The 25,000-nt window shown below is 38.2% G+C and overlaps 1 protein-coding gene across 2 annotated transcripts in view; it reads right to left on the reverse strand.

Moving 5' to 3' along the window:
• The window catches only part of LOC113819860 (sodium/mannose cotransporter SLC5A10), a 379,451-nt gene that overhangs the window by 476 nt on the left and 353,975 nt on the right, over window positions 1–25,000 (reverse strand). Inside the window, exons 5-15 of one of the 2 annotated variants that reach the window (XM_070145509.1) lie at window positions 12,111–12,215; window positions 5,605–5,794; window positions 5,139–5,350; window positions 4,915–5,023; window positions 4,394–4,679; window positions 3,362–3,530; window positions 3,136–3,255; window positions 2,494–2,589; window positions 2,074–2,185; window positions 1,478–1,566; window positions 1–1,182 (exon numbers count right to left, since the gene is read on the reverse strand). The exon at window positions 1–1,182 is cut by the window's left edge and continues 476 nt beyond it. In XM_070145509.1, the coding sequence (XP_070001610.1) occupies window positions 967–1,182; window positions 1,478–1,566; window positions 2,074–2,185; window positions 2,494–2,589; window positions 3,136–3,255; window positions 3,362–3,530; window positions 4,394–4,679; window positions 4,915–5,023; window positions 5,139–5,350; window positions 5,605–5,794; window positions 12,111–12,215 (1,704 nt within the window). In that variant the 3' untranslated portion in view covers window positions 1–966. Of the gene's footprint in view, window positions 1,183–1,477; window positions 1,567–2,073; window positions 2,186–2,493; window positions 2,590–3,135; window positions 3,256–3,361; window positions 3,531–4,393; window positions 4,680–4,914; window positions 5,024–5,138; window positions 5,351–5,604; window positions 5,795–12,110; window positions 12,216–13,455; window positions 17,371–17,591; window positions 17,684–17,841; window positions 17,954–18,121; window positions 18,218–25,000 lie in introns of those variants that run through there. The other variant, XM_027372076.2, reaches the window with a different exon arrangement.

Below are 25,000 nucleotides of genomic sequence, written 5' to 3' on the forward strand. Positions count from 1 at the left end.
CTGATGTTCTGCAAACCTCACTCAGGTATAAATTAGTGAATATAACTAGCGAAAAACATGAGATAACAGAGCAATCGAAATACTTCGCCATTATAAATTACGTATAAAATATGTTTATCATAATAATATACACTGTTGTGACAAACGCCCTACTTGCATTTCCAATGGGCGTTGCGTGACAAAGTTAATGGTCCAGACAAACAGTTATTTTGCTTTGCGCGATTTATTTCACAAAATACAGTAACAACCAACAAAGATCAATGATCTCCATCTTAACGACAAACATTTTTTTCTATATAACATACGAACTTGAGTATAAGATTAACTAACTATCTTTACCAAGCAGCCGTTTGACTTGAATGTTGCTCATGTTAACAATCATGGGACTTTAACCCCATGAACTAAATTTTGGACATTCCAATATTGTGAAAACGCGATTCCACTTTTCACTTAAGAAATGTTGAACATCAGGAAGTAAAAATGAAAAAAAAAAATATATATATATCGCAGTGATATAAACTAAATCATATTAATTCCTATATTTACGATCCAAATGCAAAACTGTCAACTAATTTTCAACTTTTCAACTAATTCAGGAAATAATTTTGATCAGGATGAGGATAATTAACACTAAAATAAACCGAAGTTTACAATTTATGGGATAAAAAACAAAACAAAAACGTTTGAGCTTCTATATGATAAATGCATCTGGATTAAACCATATTTAAATAAGAAAAAAACATACATCTTAATATACAATCTTCACAACTGCATCTTGCACTACTTTTCTTTAAATATAAGAAACAAATCTGAATTCTGCTAACCTTTTCTGACAAGCAGTTTAAAAATTCACCAAGAATAAACCAAAATTATAGCAGAAATCTAGATACACAGCCTTCATAACGATTTTGTACACGTTTTTACACATACATTTACGTATACACATTGTTTTGGTTTACTCAAATATTAAACAACATCATAATAGCCGAGTTCCTCTAACTTCCTCCGTTGGATGTCACGAACTTCCTCCTCTGTGAAGGGACTTATGGAAAAGTAAACAAAGAGAGCAACAGCGGCTACGAGGATGACAACCAGCATACTGTTCAGTAAATACTTCTCCCACGTTTCTTGGTGAAGGTTCGTCAGCTCTGCTAAATGTTCGTTCATGGCAACTGCTTGTTCCTGGTGGGCAGAAATCGTTCAGAAAATTATCAGTACAATGATTTCCTATATTATATCATCTCGTCACATATGACATCTAAAAAAAAAAAAAGTAGTGAGTGTCTGAAAATGTCTTGTGATCATCAGCTTCAGGAGAAGGATCAATGTATATGCCATACAAATTTCGTATTAAATAATATTTCATTAATGTAGTGAATGAAGCCCCATTCCTCTTGCAATGTCTTACTGCTTGTACTTCATGAATATTTAGTACATCTACGATTCAAGTCATTCTTTTTGTGTATTAAAAACTCACCTCAGCGTCTTTTGAAACATCAAACCCACAGATACAGTAATACGCTTTCTTGTACCACGGTACATGGTGATCTCCGTCAACACTTGCTTCTGCAAAATAAAAAATTATTCTTATGGCATTATAAGTAGCAACTTACATACCAAACGAGAGAGAGAGAGAGAGAGAGAGAAAGAGAGATAGATAGAGAGAGAGAGAGAGAGAGGAGAGAGAGGGAGAGAGAGAGAGAGAGAGAGAGAGAGAGAGAGAGAGAGAGAGAGAGAGAGAGAGAGAAAGAAAGAAAGAAAGAAAGAAAGAAAGTATGAGAGAGAGAAAGACTGAGAGAGAAAAAAAAATAAAGAAAGAGAAAAATAAGGAGAGAGACAGAAAAATAAAGAGAAAGATAAAAATAAAGAAAGAAAAAATAAAGAGAAAGACAAAAATAAAGAAAGAGAATGAAGAGAGAAAAAAATAGATAAAGAAAAACAAAGAGAAAGAAAAACAGAGAAAGAAAAATAAAGAGAAAGAAAAACAGAGAAAGAAAATAACGAGAGAAAGGGAAAAATAAAGATACACAGAAAGAGAAAGAGCAAGTTTCTATAAAACAAGTTTCTCCTTACCGTCGACAGTGTGGGCCACCTCCAAGAGCTCGTTGTTGACTCTCTCTTTCATCTCCATGTCATCCTCTCGGTCTCTGTGGTCGAGCCTCGTGAAGTAGGTCGTCCTAATCAGCTAAGGAAAGTAGGATATTTATACATGAGGATGTGGAAGCTAAATGAGGATATATGACGTGTTGGGAAAAGATATCAAAGCGGTATGTTGAATTGAGCAATCATGTTCGTATATACAATGGGTATGAAAATTCGAAGCCATGGTTGTATCATTTTGATAGAATGTACGAAGATCAGAGACAAATGTACAAGGTTATAATCATGTCGACAATAAAAAGTAGAGTAAATACCCCGAGACAACTGCCACAAAAATGACTTCATATCACCAGTGAATATTCTACCAAAATTCGTCAAACTTGGAAAGCTTACCCGCCATTCCTCTGGAGGTTCTGTGATGAACGTCACGATCACAGACACTAAACACGTTCCCCAAAACATCAGTGTGGCAAAATACATGTAGTGAATCTGTGAAATATGGATATGTATGAATATACCTAAGTACGGAACTTTCACAACATGTACCCCTTCTTTCACAAATGTACCTTTACGTGTACAAACGATATCTTGAAATATTCATCTGAAAGTTCCACTTTTCATAATATAAACATCGCAGAAAGGGAAAATCATACCATCAATAAACCGATGCCCTTCGAGCGTTCTTCTAGGTTCCCAACCTTTTTTGTGGACCCTAATAATCTCCGTATCTTATTTCAGTGACTGTCACCTTTTCAGATTCAGTTATTACTAGTTACGTGTAGTGTAATGGTGTCAGTAGCTATAAAGCAAGAACACTTTACGGAAAGATTCCATTTTATTGACATGTGAGAGACAATTATATGTAGGTACTGTAGGTGAGATAAAATTCAATTCAGTTCAATGCCCTAACTTTTCTATTGCTCCATGGCCCCCAGTAAGTACCCCGTGACCCCCCTTAAGGGCCATGGCCTCGCGATTGGGAACCCCTGCCTGACGCATTCATCTTAATAACAAATAAACACTCAACTAGCAAACCTTTTTAATGATATTTGGTCTCAGGTCCTCTTCGCCGCAGGGGGGCTCAGTGTAGTAGAAATCCAGACTCATTCGAACCATGCCCACCACGAAGCCAATCATGAGGCCCCAGAACGCTCCCTGTTTTGGGGGGAAATCGGCAAATTTTATATCTCTAGTAATTTCCGATTAATCTCAAATTGTAACACCAATATAATAAAACAACAGCATCCACTGTTTTACTTACTGGTTCATTCAACCTCTTCCATATTACAGCCATACAGTAGATGGCTGCAATTGGAGGTGCCAAGTACGACGCAATTACTTGTATATACACAAACAGCTGTCCACCTTGTGACCTCTCAATGATTGGCATCCACAGAATTGAGATGACGACCAACACGACGATAAACAACCTGTTAAAGATGAAATCGCGATAGAGTCGTTTTCTTTAATTACATTCGCAACAGGTAATTTTATGATGTTGTTTAGCCATTCACCTCCGTGCGTGCATTTTTTTTTCTTTTGAAGAATAATACAGGTTCATAAGTTCTACAGTGCCTTAAATTTTCGTGGGTCGGGGTTCTTGCTTTGTGGTACTTTTTCTGATACTTTTATAATAATTAAATACCTGTGTGAGGTGTACAATAAATCACTTTTTGTAATGCTTCACACTATAATATTCCGAGTCTGGTGAAGTTTAGAATATTTTCAGTTCAAAATTATTGCGGCTGCCAGTTTTATCGACAGTTTCGACTTAAAATCCCTCTTTTTCCAAGAAAAAAATACCGCTTACCACTATCAATAGGGATGAAGCTCTAAACAAAAGGGGTTACTTATCTAAAAATCTAATCAAAGTATTTCCAGTAGTTTAACCGGTGGTGCTGACCTCATATATATAAATATATTCATATATGTATATCAACATATATATATATATATATATATATATATATATGTATATCATATATATATATATATATATATATATATATATATATATTATATATATATATTATATATATATTATATATATATATTATATATATATTATATATATATTTTATATATATATATATATATATATATATATATATATATATATATATATATATATATATACACACATATATATATGCGTGTATGAGTGAGTGAGTGAGTGAGTGCGTGAGTGAATGTATGCTTATATATACACGCTTATTAAGTTATATATAATATATGTGTAAATACATATGGCAACGCGTAAGACCGTTAAACCAGAGACTAATACCGCCTTTACCTCCCGACAATCAGCTGCTCCCTCGCCTTGGCCTTGGGTCGACAGAGCATCCACAGATCCATCGTGAAAAGGGTCGAAGCCGAATTAAAGATCGACGTCAGGTTACTCATGAGTGCCGAGAGCATGACCGAGACCATGACACCTCGCATGCCCCCAGGGAGAAACTCCAGCACCAGCTTCGGGTACGCGGAGTTCGAGCACGAGGTCGCCGATCCGCAGAACTTGAGGCACTCCTCGGGGTCGACGCAACCGACTTCGTTGGGGAAAAGCACGCGAGAGATCATACCTATAAAGGAAATTCGTGGCGCCTTAATAAGGAGTGATGCGCGGCAGAGTAAACCATAGTGTGTTAACAAAAGATTGTAACTTGGGAAGGAAAGATATTAGATATATGTAACATGACGGTTATTTGAATCTTGCGTATTCAATCTGGCGTCATGATGCTGATCTTTTATGGATACATCTATTTCATATCTGTTCATATTTTCATATTTAACTTATTCTTTTTTTTAGATTATTACCTGGCATTACTATGATAAATACTGGAAGGATCTTCATATATCCAGCAAAGAGTGTTCCGCCTTGCGCATGGGATAAACTCTTGGCAGCCATAGCACGCTGCACCATCATCTGGGTAAAGCAACATTATTAATTACTGATTTTGCCATGATAAACACACACACACACTTTAATTTAATCACACATCGCTTCACCACTCACAACCAGACACCCATACCACACCTACCTGGTCAGTGCACCAGTACCAGATGGAAGCCGGCGTCTGGCCCAGGAAGAAGGCAGGCCAGGGCATGTCGCTCACCGTCGGGTCAGCCTCCCTCAACATCCTCCAGGAGTCCGTGCGAGGCAGCCCGCAGGTCGAGTTGGGCAAGAGCTTCTCCGGAATGGCCTCGAGATATTTCGTCTGCAGGGCCGCATACCCGCCGACGGCCATGAAGCCTTCGGAGCAAAGAAATTACACTCTTAAGAAACAACGACATCAGGGTGCTTGTGCTCACAGGGGTATTTTAAATAGTAATTTTCGATTTTCACTGAGGGAAAATATCCTGCATGTTATTTGTGTGTATGTATAAATACATATACACAGTATGTGTGTAATGCATAAATCTGTGCATACAATCAAACAAAAACACACGCAGTCAAACAAATACCTCAAACACAAATAGATAACAATATGAAAAAACAAACAATACCTTTAATAATCAGAAACAATGACCCGCCAATCATGATGAAAAACTGCAGCGTGTCGGTATAGATGACGGCGGCGAGTCCTCCCACCAGAGTGCAAACCGCCGTCAGGAGCAGCAGGAAAATCAGACACACGTACAGGTTGTTTACCCGAAGTGTTTGCTGGATGAAGATGGCTCCCGAATACATGTTTACCTGTGAAATGTGTGAAAGTAATAATTATTCGAACGTCGGGTTTTAAAAAATCAGAGAAAGAGACGGAGGTTACAGTGGGTTTGAGAATAGCACATGTCACTGGAGTTAGGAGTAGCCACCTTACTGCCTGTGTCCCTTGCCTTCACTTAGAACATGCTAGCCCTTGTCGGAGCAGCACTCCGTGGTCATTTTGGACAGGGGATGGCATCGGAGAGCTCCTTAGTCAAGCACGGCTGACCTCGCCCCGGGAACAAGTGCAAGCAATTGTTTTTGCCTGGCAGGCTTATCGTTGGTGGTTTCCAATCCCCTCCCCTGCTGTATCTGCGGTGCAGTCGAGAGCGTGGCCGACGTTTCTCCACTTTACACACATTGAATATAATATTGGTATATTGTGATTAATAGGTGTAAAAGTTTCCGTGATGCACATACTCCAAGGTGTTTCTATACCAAGAGCACTGGCGTTCCCTTGTTCCATGTGCTGTATCAAGTCTCTTCGACCCGCCATTCTGGAGCACCTGGCTGGCTGCAGTGCATTCCTTCAACTACCCTAACACTGGCTATTTGAGGACGGGTTCTCCTGGGGTACGGTTTTGGTAGGCAGTTCACTGTCACTTATAGTCGTTAGCACCCACCTGCCAAGGCGCCGGATTTTCCCTATGTGTGTGACAGCTTTTCCTGCGCCCTAAGGTCCTTTCTCAGCTCCTTCACTGAATATTTCCTTTCTTGGCTACCTTCACTCCATGGCTCTCCCCGAGGTCCTTTACCGGGACCTGACTACTCTAGCTAAGGAAGTTGGACTTCCCTTTCTTTCAGCTGCTGAACCTTGGCCTCCTTTCTCCCTAAGAGCCTTGGGAAGATAAACTTTTCAGAGGAGGAAGGCGAGGACGTCACTTGTGAGGACCTTCCCCATTCTTCCCAGTGTGTCAGTTCTGACGGCCCCCCCTCTAACTGGCATCCTTTTTGGTTTCTCTTCATCATTCTGCCTCAGACTCCCAGGTCTGTGCTACCGCAGCACAAGACCGAGTGATCATAGGGGGAGACTTCAATGCACACATATCCATGCTGAATCCCCGCAAAAGGCCAACGCGTCACATTCATATAGCAAAAGTGCTTGACACGTTCCCTGGGATCGCTCTTCTCAACACCAAAGAACCAACGCACGTGAGGGGAGGGGTCCTAGACCTTACCTTTGACACTGCAACAATGGTGGAGAGAATTCGGTGGTATGTCGATGATACGGTTACCAGTGATCACTGTGGCATAGTCACCACCCTAGTGGATGTAGGTCCAGCCCAAAGACCACATCACATTCCTAAATGGAAAACAGACAAGGCCAACTGGTTTGCCTTCCAGGAAGGCTTGGCTCGATGTCTGAAAGACAATGAACCCAACAATAATGAAAATGTGGATGTGCTAGAGGCAAGGCTAATCCAGGCCATAAATCAGGCAGCCTCACAAACCATCCCCAAAACCCGCCCATGGTCCAGAAGTCACAAAGGCGCCTGGTACTATATTGACGAGATCAAAGAGGTCAACCACAGGGTTAATATGTGCAGAAAAAAACTTCCAACGGCAAAGAACTCCCGACAATCTGGCCCTGTTGAGGGAAGCTGTTGCGGATGCCAAGAAAACTGCCAACAGAGTAAGGCAGAAAAAATTGGCTGGAATGGTGCCAGACTTTTGGAAACCAGACCAGCCTTACTGAGTTGTGGAAACGGGTCAGGTAAGCGACAAGCCGCTAATCCCTGAAATGCACTCATCATGATCCACAGTCAGAGGCTAACAGATTGGTGCTTGAGTTCTCAGCTAGAACCAGCAACAACAACCTGCCTCCAGTGATGAGGGAAAAACAAAACTTAAATCCAGGAAGACTTGCTCTCATCAGAGACAAGGCACTCGAATCCGATGACACGGATGCCTTGTTCTCTCTTGGGGAACTAAGAAAGTCATACAAAACCAGCTCTGGATCAGCACCGGGATCTGATGGGATCTCCCACCCCATCATTTCGCATTTAGGCCTGGCAGGAGAACTTGCATTCTTGCAGGTTATCAACAAATCCTGGCAAACAGCCACGATGCCCCAGAGCTGGAAACAAGCCACAATAGTTCCCATCCCAAAACCAAAGGAGCCTGGCAAGTACCGTCCCATCCTGCTTCTCAGTTGCCTGGGTAAAACAGCTGAGAAGATGGTACTCAACAGGCTCCGATGGAAGACGGGACCCCCTCATGAACACCTGCACGGGTTCACAAGGGGTAAGAGCACTGCACACAGCATTTCCACACTCTTAAGCACAATCTGCACCTCGCACGCCGTGGTTGTCTTCCTAGACCTGGAGAAGGCTTTTGAATTGGCAAGCCCACTTGCCATTCAAGAGACCCTAAGCCACAAAGGAGTCAAAGGCAGACTCTTGGCCTGGATAGCTATTTTAAGAACAGGTCAACAAATGTCAGATTTCAAGGCCACCTCTCGCAGCACATGCCACTTGAAAATAGAACTCCTCAGGGAGGGGTTCTCAGTCCAGCCCTGTTCAATACCCTCTTGTCCAATATACTCGACATTCACCTGCCAGAGGGATGCAAGATCATCTCTTATGCTGATGACTTGGCAATCATAGCATCTGGCAATCACTGCCTAACGAGAGCTCAGCATTGTCTGAACCTGGTGTCTGAAGTGTTGTAAGACGGGTCTAAAAATATCGGCAGCAAAATCCAAAGCAATGGCTCTGAGAACTAATGTCAGAAACAAAAAAACTCACTGTGCAGGGTATGGATCTGGAATTGGTTAAGGACTACCTATACCTTGGTGTATGGATAGGACACACCCTCACTTTCAAAAAGGAGATCCAATACCTGCTTGACAGAACCAAGGAAAGACTGTCAGTCGTGAAAGTCATGACAGGGAGACACAGGAGCATGACACAAAGTACTAAGATCATTCTATGTACATGCTGTCCGTGCTATTACTGACTATGCATCTGTCGCCCTCATTGCTTCCAGTACAATATTAAAAGAAAAACTGGAAACAATACAAAACGAAGCAGCCAGGATCATTCTAGGTGCATCTAAATGGACAAAGGTCATCAACCTCCTCATGGAAGCTGATTTACGGTCCATGGACACCAGAATTGATTTAATGGCAGCACAGTTCCTTTCCAAGGTCCTGCAGGCACCCAGAAACTCTTATCTAAGACAAAGAGTACTCAGACGCCTTCAACAAGACTACCAGTTGTTTGCGGACAACTCTTGGCTCACACATACAGCCAGTCTTGATACGTTTTCAGCTAAAAGAATCATTGCTTGCCAAGGGCATGGACTCCCCTAACCCTGACTACAAAGAACCCCGCCGTGGACAAACGAAATGATCGAATTCTCAATTCTAAATTTTACAATGAGAAAAAAATCAATATTCCATGCCTAGTCTAAAGGTACAAGCACAAAGGGTCATTGATCAAATAACTCCTCCGGGTAGCATAACATACTACACGGACGGATCTGTGGATCCCATAAACCATACTGCAGGCGCCGGCTTTGCAACAAAGGATACCACAGCATCCATTAGGGTCACTGACAATGCCTCAACGCTCCAAGCTGAAACGGTTGCGATCATGGAAGCCCTGACACACGCGTCCCTAAGGGCAGGACACGTTGTCATTCACACAGATTCAAGAGCAACTATTGACAGCTTACAGCATAGCATGCCCCTTGACAACATCTACCTCTTGACAACAGTACTAACCATAGCCCAAAGTATCATCAGTCAAGGTAGAAGAATTATCATTAATTGGGTCCCAAGCCACATCGGCATACACGGGAACGAGCTTGCTGACAAACTAGCTGAAAAGGGCAGGCGTATGCCCCCATCCTCCATGATCGTTAAACCCTGCCGAGGGGTACTAAGCCCAAGAACCAAAGCTACAGCGTGTGCGGTCCTCCAGGGAGCACAAAGAGAAAATATCACAAACTTGCTCGCTGCTAAGTGGTACTCATATGCTTCAGGCTATGAGCCACTGGCCCTTCCTCCAAACACAAAAAGAGGTACCGAAGTCATACTATTCAGACTAAGACTAGGTTACCAATGCACTTGGCAAATTATTGACAATGAGCCTGCCAGTTTATGCAAACACTGCGGCGAGTCTAAGGCCACCCTGTTACATTACTTGCAGAATTGTGTACTCACAATTTCTGAGACAGGAACCACCCACCACAGCCGCCGGTCTGGTAAAACGGGTCTGTAACGTGCTTACTCCATGGCAGCTGGATCGCTTGCTCACAATTCAGCCACCACGATAAGCTTGCAGTTCAAAGAAACCACCTGAGTTAACTAGAAATAGTTAACACAGGCCAGGCCACTCCAGAGAAAAGGCCCGGGCGAAGCATGACTTCGCAAATCTAACTGAACTGAACTGATTCTCATCGGTCTAGGTAGTAGACTCCTAGACTCAGGCAATAGTGTTGCATGTTTTACACGGCCAGACCTTTTTGGACCTGACCTCTGTGCCGGTTGCAGCAGCGTCCTCAGCTGCAGAAGGCCTTCCTTCCTTTAGCATCGCCCAAGCTCTGCACCTAATGTCTGATACCCTAGTTATATCTTGCGTTTGACTGCCCCTCACACCTAGGCCCTGCTGGAGGAGGCAAGCACCTGTTGGCTCTCACTTTGCGAGGCTTCATTTCCCACTAACTGCTGTCGGTTTATCAGGAACTTCTGTAGTTGGGCTCTCTACACCAGGACTCTCTAACCCAAAACCCTTTGTTGGCTAATTTGAATTTCAGTTACCATCTTGAGGGTCAACAAAGGTATATACCTTATGTACCTGGATATTACATACTTATCTGTATGACTATTTTCCTTTAAGGTGATCATAATTTCACATACTAATAATCACTTCGCAGGCCCCTTATGACCATTCCAGAAGCCATCAGTTTGACACATCCGCTCTACACTCTCAGCCCTAGGGGAACAAAGAGATGTTTGCCACCTTCCAATCCCTGTCCCAAATGCTGCAGTTATCCCTCCCTCTAGTCAAACTCCTTATTCCCGCTTCTGTAAGCCCTGGAAACGGGGAATGAAAGTACCAGCCTCTCAGACTGTTCTACAACACACCGTTTATAACTCCATGAAAAGCTCTTTTTCCAACCATGGGGTGGGCCACAAAGAGATGGACTGTTTCATCCACCGGCCTCACTTCAACTTGACAATCTCATCCTTCTTGAGAAATTTTTACTGATGGCTGAGAGGTCCTCGTCTCGCTGATCTTCCCATCCTGACCCTTGCGCCGACGCATCAGACTGGGATTGGGAGTACCAGTCCTTGGTGGGCGCCATCATGACTTGAGGTCATAATACTTCCCTGTCCTTTTAGGCTCACGTCAATGTCTGAGAGCTACATGTGGACTTGCTTTTCCTCGTCAGGGAACTTTTCTTTCAAGAAAGGATGATGCACATACTTCTAAATAACATGTCAACGGTTCATTGCATCAACAAGCAAGGAGTTATCCTCCCTCCATTTATGTATTCATCTCTGGACCTGGATATGCTCATGGACCTGGCTCTTACCACAGCAAGTTCGACAGCATCCTGGAGTGTTTTATGGCAGTTCCCTGCTGGTCTAACCCTTGTAACATTCCCAACCCATCTAAAAATTATCAGTGACTCTCTTCTGCTTTTGAAACCACTGGTTTACTGAAGACTAAAAGACAGGGTATTGCAGAACTTAATGACATGCATAATTTATTTTCAAAAATATAGTCTACTTATTATTATTCATTATTAGGAATAGTTGGGTCATAATCCCTATGGCACCTGAGAGGCTAGGACTCTTAAGCTCTAGATCAGTACTAGAGGGTCTTAACCGACTAAGATACTGAACAAAAAAAAAGCTTGTTACTTTGCAATTTGTTGAGGTCCTAGCATTATAACAACCAAAGCTGTGTATATGTCGTAAGAACCTCAGCACTTCATACTCATCTCAATATTTCATCTACTTTGCTAATATGAAATGAAAGGTTACAAGTCCTTGTGACAAAGGTTGAAATAACAAAAAAATGGCACAAATATCCAGAATTTTACTGTGAACCTTTACTTCACACACTAAAGCAATCCAATATATCTGCTTAGGTATCTGCTCAGTAAAAAGGACTTTTTTCTCTTTGGGGTTCTTCTGAAGTATTAAATGGGAGCATAAATAAATTTTGGAAACCTCCACTCAAATCGGAGGCCAGCAAACCCCCTTCCCCACAAAATCATATAATGCCCTCCAGTAAAACGATCTCTGGAACCAGTGCCTATAAGACACCTCATGATCTAAGAAGGTACTTACAGATATCTTGGTAAATATGTAGAGGACAAGGGAGAGAACAGCGAGGTAGACTTGGATACGTCGACCCCCAAACCTCTTTTGTGTATACTCTGGCAGTGTGTTCACCTGGAGGATGAAATTGAAATTAGCAGACAAATGAAAAAAAAAGAAATTGGCAGAACATGTATACTTATATAAAAAGTTGCTTTATGTTTTCCTCAATCAGTAAATTGGAAAAAAAATGGCAGAACATTATTTGATGCACATGCATAATATGGAGTTAAAAAATTCCATAATGCACTTTTTTTTTTCCCTTTTTTCATGTGTTAAATCTTCATAATCATACAGTGGACATGGTTATTGTTTCTTGTTGGTTTCCTAGAAAGTTTACAGGTACTGAAATTAATCTTTATCTAAATTATGTAGGTATCATTAATTTTTCATATTGTTTAAAATTGTTGCAAAATCTACTCATTAAACATAGCAAATAAAATTTGCAATAGAAATATTTTTTCTTAAAATTTTCTTAATAATGCCAGCCACAGTAAAATTTTACATAATTTTCATTATGTAACTTAAGCAAAAATTCTATTTCTCCTTTATACTTATAACTCCTTGTGATATTCTTCATCATTTCATATAGGTATCTGTCATAGTAAAATCTGTCAAGTTTCATAACTTCCCCCCTTGCTTTAATAAGTAGTCTCAGATGAACCATACAAAAATATAAATGATTTTCCTTGCTCAAGTAACAAACAACAACTAGGACACGAGCCACACCAACTCATTATCAGAGTGTACACATTAGAACTGACAACCGTACATACCATCAGACAATACTATTTCCACAGACTTCCAACTCTCTGTACAATATGTGAGTATTTAAATTTTTAAGATGTTTCTTTGGTAAATGACAGTGTAATTTTACTTCTATATGGGAAATGGTACTACTTCTTGCATTTTAATAAGTAACTAATCTTTGGTTCAGTACTTCTGAACACTAATAGACAAGAAACAAAGCTTAAATTAAAAAAAGTGATGCCTGTTGACCAAATCAAGAACATTTCCATGGTTTACTAAAATTTCCATTTTCCATTCCATAGATTTGACTAATGCTTTAATAACCATTTAAATTTCTCTTTTCCTTATTAGCTCAGTATTCATAAAGTGGCAACCATTTTTACTTTCATTATTTCACTGCAAATTCAGGTTGTGATTGCCAGAACATAGAGCTTAAAAACTATTATACAAATGGAAGTAGCACACCATTCATCACACTAATGGCTATAAATACTAATATTTTGATACAAAGAAAGAATTATGTACCTTACGATATTACAACCAAAACTGGTTATTAAGAAAAAAATTTGTCTTTGCTATTTTATTATCTTGTTTTTTTAACAGACTTCACAGCTTTTTTGCAATATTAGACTGCACAAGGCAGTTCCTCACCATTAATTGCAGCATCATAGCCAACACACATTGTGATGCAAAGTAATAAGAATAATAACAATATAAAAAAATGCAATCTTATTTTCACTAAAATAATGTAGATCTGAGTATAATACATAAATTTGGTGTGAAATGAGAATAACTCACCGGTTAGCTTTCATGAGATCATCGAAAATTTACATCAGGACTCCTACTTCCATTATTCATGAGAAAAAATACTATTTCTCCTGCTTATAATATACACTATCCATGTATAATCATAAAAGTCTCTGCAATCCTATACTTAGTTTACATCCTTAACAAGTCATTAATCATAGCATAGTAGTGTATCAAAGAAATTAGGACATAACCAATCTTCAATGAGTTAAGTTTGTTGTCCTTGTTTTGACATATCTCTTACCTTGTTAGGATATTACCTGAGGGACTGGTAGAGCCTAGGTTATTAACCTTTGGCCCATCTATGAATAATGTCACAACTCAGACAATATGCATAACAATTTTTTTTTAAAGTTGGCATTTCCACAAATTCAATCAATTTAAGCCTGCTTACTCCTTAACTTTTATGATATACTTTATACTATTCCTGTAACTGCCCTGAATATTGAAGAGTATAGGATTACAATTATTTATTCCTATAGGTGAATACTGAATATTGCAAACTATTGGAAGGATATTCCTTGTGGATAATACATGCATCTGTCTCTTCAAGAACTGTCAAATTTGAAAGTTGCACACCCTACATATATATGAAAATATCTTGTGCAGGAAAATATTTCTTTAATTATCATTTTGGTGATGAAGTGACCATACATTACAAGCAAGGTCATGACTGTAAAGTTGTAGCTAGTGCAACATTATCTCTGATTATCTAAATCTGACAAATAGAGACCATCTTACACATGGTATATATATAACATCAAATATCATACTGATAAAAGTATATTCACTTGTATAAAATTAATAAACAACAATAACACAAAGCCAAAGCAGCATATTGCTATTTAAAGTCTTCAATAGTATTCAATTTTATGTCACAGAAGGAAAGTGAATTTTTTTTATGTATGCCAAAGGGGGTAATTTTCAGTTAATAAGGAAGAGTTATTCAGATCCTGTGTACTTAGAAAACACATTTAAAGTACTAAGGTAGAAGCAACAACTTGCATGACACAAATGATCTGCATAACTAACTTTGCCTGTCCTGCTTTTAAAGTCTCCAACGAGATAAAATCTAAGCAAGGTATAGTAGAACAAACTGTATAGTCCTGTATAGTGAACGATAAAAGTCATAGAGGTATCAGCTTTTTACATGTAGTGAAACAAGAGAACAAAGAACCATAAAAGATCACCATAAGGACAAAGTGATAACGTAAGTGTAAGTTACTGAATTGTAACTTATTCAATACTGAGAATATTCACAAATTTGTATATTTAGATTCCTATGCATGTGTGTTTGGCAGACATTTGTTATCTCAATCACATATACACCTTCACATCTTATGAGAAACTGCATCCGAATCTTGTTTATTCATGTATGCAGATATGTCTGTATGTATGTGTGGGTTATGTGAGTATTTCTGTAAATGCACATGATGGTAAGTAAGTGTGTGTGTGTGTGTGTGTGTGTGTGTGTGTGTGTGTGTGTGTGTGTGTGTGTGTGTGTGTGTGTGTGTGTGTGTGTGTGTGTGTGTGTGTGTGTGTGTGTGCATACACAGCATATATGTTTAAAATAATCTATTTTATGTATCTTAAAATATCTGCCTTTGTATGTACACCTAGTCTATCTGTACTATACAAGCACATTAGACAATTCATCCACTGTACATTTATTTTACTTTAAAAGTAAGTGATAATATAAAGCTCAAGACTGTGAATTACCATAGTAAAAGAGCATATAACATTCAAGCAAATGGAATGTCTGACTGTTCTGAATCCTTTCTGAAGGAAAATTTGGCTAGAAAATTATTTCTTTGTAAGTAAATATCTTTTTAAGTACATGAACTGCATCATAATATCCATGACATAATAACTAAAGAGAAAAAAATGAAAGAAAAAGCATAAAATTTAGTGGATTTTCTTTACTCCTACATCCATCAAATCACTGAAAGCTGACTTATTGGAGAGAGAACTGTGGTTTACAAACACCTTTTTGGAATGATCAACTATTTTAAATGCATGTAAAAAACCTTCAATGGCTTTTGAGTCATAAAATCACTTTAGAAAAGTAAAGACATAACACAAAAATGGTATTTCTTGTGATATAAAAGTAAGCACACATGCACATTCATATATGAAATTCCATCTTGTTCCATCTGTTATGCATGAAAATATGATACAATCTCTCTTGATGTTACTCCTTCCAAAGCACATAGAATATAATAATACTGCACAGTCTTTATTATGGAATTTTCTCATCACTGTAAAATTGGTATCAAGTTTGTGGCACCTTTGTTGATGTTGCAAAGGAAGAAAAGAAAAGAAGAAAAGTGGGAAAAAATTAATAAAAACGAATGGAAAGCAAAGTCTCACCTTAAACATAATTCAGAAATCAAGTTTCTAATAAATGCATGTAAAAATGGACCTTTTACCTCTTTGAAATTCCACAGGGAATTACATGGGCTTTGAGTGCAAGGAATATTATGATTCATCTTAAATAATATAACTTATTTCAAATACGTGTGAGTGTACAATATATGCAGCGTGAGTGTGAGTGTACAATATATGCAGTGTGAGTGTGAGTATGAAACGTCCATTTCATTATCTCCATACACAGTTCCACTTCAATAACAACAAAGAAAAAGACAAACAGATACATTTTGTTATTTCAGCTCCTTCTTAATGTTTACAAAGATAAGAAAAGAAAATGCCACCAATTCTTACAATAGGAGGATCGAAGAAGAAAAAAACAATTTATAACACATCAAATAAACACTCACATATATATAAGCTTCCATTTTAAATTGTAATCAATTGTAATATGCTTGCCTTCTTTAAATGAGAAGGCACTGTTCATGGCTAAAGTCTGTCTAGTTTCTGTAATATCACTTTCTCTAGATTCACCTGTGACCACTAGCATTTCCACATGAACAATTATAAACAAATGTGCAACACACACACACACACACACACACACACACACACATATCAAGAATGCATGGTAGTGTCAAAATAAGAGCAAGTGCTTTTATGTAAATCTGTCAGCAATAACATTTAAAAAGGAAACTTACATGAAAAAGGAAATCATGCACACGTGTGTTTGCATACTTGAAAACTCACACACTCGATTGAGAGCAATATATTAATTATCAAAATAATAAATATATAAATTAATGCACTCAGATAAGTATACAAGACCTTCCAGACATTTCATTATAGGCACCTTATGGAAGAGGAAACATAACCACAATTCCGTTGAAGTATATAACATGAATAAGTCCCTATCCTCAAATAAATTCCATATCATTTTTCTTTTGTGAGATGGTATACATTCATACCCATGGCACTTTGTGATACTTGAGAAAAATGTGCTTTACGATGTCATCAAAAAGCAGTCATAAATAAATGCCTTGCAAGCAAATTTATGCCCTCAAAGGTGGGCTGTGACGACATTATATGCTCATAAAAGATCATGATATCCCAGCTCTTCTAATTTCTTCCGCTGGATTTCCTTAACCTTCTCTTCAGTAAAGGGATTTATCGAAAAATAGGTGTAGCAGGCTACTGTTGTGATGATGATTATTACAAGCATCACATTCAGCAGGTTTTTCTCCCATGGTTCCTGATGAAGGGTTGTTAGCTGAGCAATGTGCTCATTCATTGCCATAGCTTGTTCCTGAATAAAGAATAAAAGAAAACAATAATATAAACTCATGAAATTTGTATAAATCTGGGAATATTTCACTTTTGCAGTATATTCCACTCTTACAGTATTCACATGAAGATTTCTTGAATTCCTATGAAGTCTTGCAAATGTATAAAATTTCTTCTTTTGTGTGTGTGACTTTTAGTCCTCTTGTATCAATAATCTACACAAGATAAACACTGACTTCTTACCTGTGCCTTTTCAGAGTCATCAAAACCAAAAATACAGTTATATAATCGTTGGTACCAAGGTGTATCACGGTGAGGAATATGTTCAGCTTCATCTGTGTAATAAAAGAATGGAAGAAATTTGAACATCAGTATTAAAGTTAAATGAGCATCAACTACTACATAATATTTCTGTGTATTAAGAGAGGGTCATTTTATCTACACTTTTCCTTTACTCATCATTTTGCATTTTACACTGAAACCAAACCCTTACCTTGGTCTTGCTGTCCAACCTCCATAAGTTCATTCTGTTTCCACTCCCGCATCTCCTGGTCATCTTGCCGCTCTCGGCGATCATAGCGTGTGAAATATGTGGTCCGAATAAGCTATGTATCCAATGAACAATTTTTTGTTAGTTTTCCAATAAAGTATAATTCATTTCACTCTTCTTACTTTCATATATAGATCACTTTTTTATACTTATTAGGCAATATCAATGAAAGCAGGAATAAATCTTATTAATCTTATGACAACTACAAATTAATAATACTGACCCTCCATTTTTCAGGTGCCTTTGTCAAAAGACTCACTGTAACTGCTACAAAAACAGTTAGCCAAAACAGTATTGTTGCAAAGTACATGTAGTGCACCTGGAATGTGAGAAAGTGGTTATGTAGTTATTACCTACATCAAAATTACATTGGATATTACATGAAATGTATCAGATCATCTAGTAGCAGAGAGGAAACCAGAAGAGATATATAGTAAAATATTAACCTGTCCCATGTATCTTTTGAAGTTTCAAGTTGCTGAACAACTTCACTACACAAGAGCTAATTTCATAGATCAAATACAATATAGGGAGAGATCTGATATTAGTCTTTATCTGCTAAAGACACTGAGGAGTATACTTTACCGTGGATTTTGAGATTTGCTCATGTACATTTGATTTCCAATAAGAAAATAAACATGCTGTCATATCATAAAATACAAGAATAAACAGAAACTGTATTGTATATAATGATAACTGTTTTTATCCATGCACAACATATCCAAAAAACAGTTTGTGTATGTGTGTGTGGAAGGGGGAACCCAATGCCTCTGGGAGAATTTGGGGTTCGCTGGGCTTCTACTCTAGGGAGCATGTGTGGCTGACTGGGCTTGCCTCTGGGGCCTTTTTCAGATGTAACTAGTTCATTGCACTCACCAACCCATACCAACAAAGTGATATTTTTCATAACACTTGTATTAACCCATTACCGCCAGTATATTTTAAAGCCAAAAATAAAAGTTTCTGGGCGGCTACAAAATCGGCGCGTGGGGCTGGCCCGGACTCTGCCCGTGTGCCGGCTGTGCCTTGTTGCTGAGTCGGAGGGCGAGCCCTGATACAGCATCACACTGGCGGGACGTCTGGCAATTTTTTTTTTTTTTTTTTTTTTTTTTGTCTCATATGTGGGACACCCGTCATAAGTGGATTAATGATTTTGCATATTCAGAAATCCATGATACTAATTTTAGTTTCAAGATGAACCTACAGTAGCCTGATTATGTACTTTAGAGTCTATTTTAATAAATAAGGTGTGTTGCACTCTGTACAAAATCAAATGTGGTTTTTATTTTCTTAATTTTTAGCAAAAACCTATTGTTACAAAATAAGAGATTGTATGCAATTATATACAATGCTGGTACTCTCATGGCTTCAGTGATTCCAGTTTGTGTGTCATACTTTAAGATAGTCACACTTTCAGAGCACCAAAAGATCATGTGAGTAGTTGACGCGAGGAGACCGAACAAGTAAATTAGTATGAAGGTTACTTACAGGTTCACATCAGCAGCAAGAGAGCACAATGTTTTGGTGTGTGACATTGCCTTGTATACAAGACAATAGCCACTAATAGCATTACACATCCTGTTCTCCCTCAGACAAAGCCTCAATGTGGCATGAGAGCACCTTATAAAGAACCACATTATATGCATTACATGCATCATCGTAATGTGACATGAATGAACTATTGCCAGGAGCCGTGCCCAAGTCAGCCACAACATGAATGACCCATCACCTTGAGTCACAAAACCAAGTCAGCCATGACATGAACTCCACATCATCAGGAGGCTAAGGGTTAAGCTCAAAAAACAAAATATGACAACCCAAACTCAAAAACACACAATATGATGGGACAAATACAGACAATGGTTAAGTCAGTTAACTTAAACTATTGATATTGAGTATATGTATTCAATAAATAAATGATAAACCCTTTTATATAAACTGAGAGACGGAAACATCATTAAAGAGAGAGCACCTTCATGTAATATTTGCATTTTGTACATTTACCACTTATAACCCAATAATGCCGGGTAAAAAATTTGGCAAGTGGACATGATTGCAGGTTTATTGGCACATATCGACAGTTTCCCCTGTTTAAACCTGGCTTGTTTGGTAGTCTGTGGGCAACATTAGGCATATAAAAGCTTCTATTTTTATACGATATTATATAATATAAAATTTTTGAAGGTTTACTTTCACTTTAGGTGCTATTGCGTAAAAGTTTTACCACAGAAATGATGCTGCTACTGTTGGAGAAAACAAACTCAATCCAATGAGCCAATGGTGTGGGAATGGTTGTGATATGATGCCCCCTGCTACTTTGTCTACAACAGCCATGTCATGTACTTATATGCCACCTGGTGGCAAGTGGTTAACTGAGAGGTGAAGGTCAGGTAATATGAAAAGTTGAAAATATTGTGAAAAACAACAACAGCTTAGAAAGCAAAAGGGGTCTTGTTGTTAGTCGATGTGACACAGAGGATAAGAGGGATATGTATACCATAATAATTTGGATGCAGACCTACTGCATCAAGAGACCTTGTAAGAGCACACAGAATGAGGCAAGTACTGCATGTAACTAATCCATGATCTTCTGCACAGAAAACCCAAAACCTAATAAGACTAGTGATGATCAATGTTTACTGGATATCAAACTGGTAACAACTATATATTTGAAGGTCATGAAGATTGAGTTAAAAATTCGAAGGATAAAATAAGAGCAAGTAGTACTGTACATCTTGCCACAAATATTTTGCAGGTTACAATCCTCTTTACTGTTTCTAATAACCAGTAAGTAATGAAGTTTTTGTGTCAAACTAGTGGTAGTATCATCATTAAATAAGTTGAAGGATGTGCATGGTTTACAACTGATATACATTAAAAAAAAAATCCAAGCAAGGAAAAATGCAACGTAAGGGGTCACCAGAATTAATGTGTTCCACTGAGATAATTTCTGAGATAAAAAAACTATCTGACTAGTGTCACAAAGAAAATGATTTACAAGAAATCAGCCTCAGTGCGGAAATAGGTCCTTGAAGTGAAAATAAGAGCACAATAAAGGAAAAAAGCACACAAGTCAACAAGTACTCCTGAGACAGGGAAAAAGGAGCTGCAAGGGATCTTAGCATAATCACTATAAAGAAGGCCCCAAAGTGGAGAGACTTAGGAAGTCTCTCTGTGGGGAAGTAGGTAATGAAATCATCCTGAAAGATAATTTCTACTAACAGTAGAATAGGATGACTACTTGTTGGTGAGCAGTATTGGCTAGGATGATCACTAACCAATGGATGGATAAAGGAAGGACAGGACTGAACTGATTCACTGATATTTTCTAATAACCATTGTGAAATACATGTCATTGATATCTACTGTATACATAAAGACTGCATGACAGAAATTAATTTTCTTTTCCATGGCCATAGCCGTAACTATAATAAATGAATTAAAAGGAGAAATGAAACACAAGCAACAGTTGATCTGCTGGATTTCAAACTAATTACTTCTATGTCACACTGAGGAAGATGGCACTATGCATGTCAGCATTGCTAGAATGCAGCAATTTAGCCTGGATCATGTCAATAGGGGGTGCACTGTACAAAACTGGAAGAAGGATGCATCTCGTAACTCAGGGCAAAAGTGAGACATGGGGCTGGGAATAACTTCTTCAAGATTGACTGAAATAAGGAATACTGGACTGTGAACCTTCACACTCTTTGAAGAGAGCATCCTTTCTAGTTATCAAATTTAAGTATATATAGAATAGGAACTTCATATATGCAAAGAAATACCATATACACATTTACAGTACCATTTCAATATTAAAAAAATAAGTGATTGATATACATTATCCCTGTGTTGGTATCATGACTGCAGACTAGTTTCAACACTGCACGAGGAACTAGTTTTTTTGATATTGTGCATGTATGTTGCACCATATTGAGACATGGAGCCTGTGGTAGGCAATGTTAGTTGTAATTTGATAGTAAGTGAATGTGTTGTAGCTTATGTTTCCAGAAACCAATGGCAAGTGCATATTCCTGGTCTTATTTCTGGGTCTTAGCTTCCTATATTTAGGTTTTCATGCTGTTTGATAAATATTAGGGCCTTTAATGGTACCTGACTAAGAGAGATATTTTTTGAGGACAAAAATTTCATTTTGTTTCTCTACAGGTTCTCTACTGTAAGTCCAAAGAGGACACAACAATCTATGTCAGAAATGTTGGCATTCTTGACATCCAGCCAAACACTGTCACTCCACAGCCTGCTGCCCTCTACGTACCAAATCTAGTCATGACCGTTTAAATTGCTCTGCTCAGTCACGTACATGTGCCAACTGTGGTGACTCCCATAATGCATTTAATAGGAGCTACCCTGCCTATAAGCTTGAATGTGAGGTAGCAGTTCTCAAGTCAAACTAGGCCTCACACTATGTGAGGCCAGACAGGAAGCATGACAACAAGGTTTTTCTCTCTCAACTTAATTCAAAACAGTCCTCCGCTCTGCTCTCCCCTCCATCTTCACAAGATGTTTCTGCACCTCCCACAGTACCTCTTCCCAATATCCTGAACCATCCTACCTCTACTCCCCCTATCCCCTAGTCAAATTCCTTTTCCTGTCTTAATCTAGATACCCCATTATCTACCACTTCCCTGATACCCTCTTCCTCACTTATTGCACCAGAAAACCTAAACATTCTACTCAACCATCTCCTACCACATCCTCATCTACACCTTCCTCTTCCTCTGCTCCTCAGATATCTATCCCCTCTTCCCTTCACAAGAGAACCTTTGTTTGGCTGGCCTCTTCACCCAACTCCCCTCAAGAAACTCTTGAAGACTTACAAAATCTCCTAAAGATGACCCAAGAGACCACTGCTCCCTTATCCACCCTCCAATCCCTTTATTCCTACTCCTACATTTAAAGTATTTGCCAATATCCATCCTCCTTCTCCTCCTCAAGTTCCCCACTCCCCCCTTTCTGCTACACCCCCCAATGTATCCCATCCACTCTACTGCCCCCACCTGAATGCTCATAAAAATCCCTTCTGTCACAACAATGTCCTTCTTCAGAAGCCCTCTCCTCCTGACATTCTCCCTGATACTTCACCACCTTCCCAGTCTTCTTTCCTCATCCCCTGGATCTTCTCCTACTTCTCCAACAAACCCCTCTATTTTCCCTGAAAAATGCCTCTACTCCTTCCCTAATCACAGATACACAGCAATTCACTCAATAGCTGTACCTCTTTAACCCTTGCTATTTTACCAATCTCTGCTCTATTTCATTTCCACCCCTCTTTTCCCTTTATGCTACTATACTATCTTATAATGCTCTCTAATCTTTGACATCTAACCCTCTGCTACCACGAGTCTTCTCCTCCTACTTCTCCAATAGCCATCTCTATTTTCCCTGAACATTATTCCTATTCATGCCAATCACAGATACACTGCAATTCATTCAATTGCCCTACCTCCTTAACCCTTCCCTTGCTACTAATCACTGTTCTACTTCACTTTCTCCCCTCTATTCCCTTTTCATTACCATACTATCCTATAATCTCTAATACTATGCTTTCTTCCTATGGGTTTTTTATTTCACATATAGAGACCAATATTCCAAGTGAATGCTTTTACTAACCTTGAACTGTAGCAAGGATATGTACCTATATTTTTAAGAGACCCTCCTGGTTCCCATGCGTATGCATAACCACTGTACTACAGTGGTATCAGTTATATATATATATATATATATATATATATATATATATATATATATATATATATATATATATATATATATATATATATATATATATATATATACACACACACACACACACACTATATATATATATATATATATATATATATATATATATATATATATATATATATATATATATATATATATATATAAGTATGTATGTATAAAATCAAAACTGAATGAATTTAGGAAGACGGAGTATATGTGACATGTATAGACACTGCTTTCGGAAATCCCCAACTCCAAACTCCCATTATATTGGCCCTACTCCAGACAACAAACCCAGATAACAAAACAGGAAAACACCACACTGCTGATGGGCAAAAAAAGAAGCACTCTCCCTCAGCAGGCACTTGAGGGAGTAGGGTCTTGCTTGTTCTGAAGAAACAATGGATAGGTAGACTAACTCACCTTGATGTGAGACAAGATGAGGATGACCAGACGATGGTCAGTGAGCAAAAAGACCCCAGTAGCCAAGATAATCAAATGGTCTAGTGATGTGTCTCTCACAGGTAAATTAGATAAAACAGGCAAAACAAGTAAACTTTTTTCACCATTCTTTAGACCCAGACTGTAAGAAAATAAATGGAATCTAATCAAACTAAAATCTTTTTACTATGACTGAGAGTCAGAGTATTAAATATATCAATTATTTTGTTTTTAAGAAAAGGAAAAATATGTGTAACTAACACCCTGCCATGACAAGAGTGTGTAGGGTATTGTTAAATAATAATGAATCACTATATAATAATATGTTATAAATAGATAAGGCAAAAATGTAGTCAGATTCTGTCATGTACTACAAATCTAGAGAACTACTAAAAACTAAATGTTTCCAATAAGGAAATCAGGCTGATATTCCTCTACATCCATGTCAAACATGCTTTCTCACTTAAATCAAGACTAAAAACATTAGCTAATTATATATAAAATACCTTTTTTCCTTTGAGACTATTTTACTTAACTAATGAATATATTTTCATTTCAGTGCATAAAATATAACAAATATATCAAAATGGGAAGCTATGGGAAGGATTTATACTCACATATGGTACATTTTCTCATTGGTCAGCCCATGAGCTTGCAAAAACAATCAGAGTTCTTTCATGATTCCACTTAACAGTGAGCCTATGCAAAACATGTGAGAAGCAAAAATAAGAAATATGAAGCTAGCAACAATATTGGGATCCAATGTTTATTACTACTGTAAGACAATGAACTTCATGAATAAAGAGGCAATATGACAATAATGCAATGGAAGATAACAAGATATGAAAAAGTGCTGTTCAGTGAATTTAGCGTGGTAATATTAGACATTAGCAATGACATCAAAAGCCTCTAGAGG

The sequence above is a fragment of the Penaeus vannamei genome, chromosome 3, assembly GCF_042767895.1.
Source record: "Penaeus vannamei isolate JL-2024 chromosome 3, ASM4276789v1, whole genome shotgun sequence".
Classification (NCBI taxonomy): Eukaryota; Metazoa; Arthropoda; class Malacostraca; order Decapoda; family Penaeidae; genus Penaeus; species Penaeus vannamei.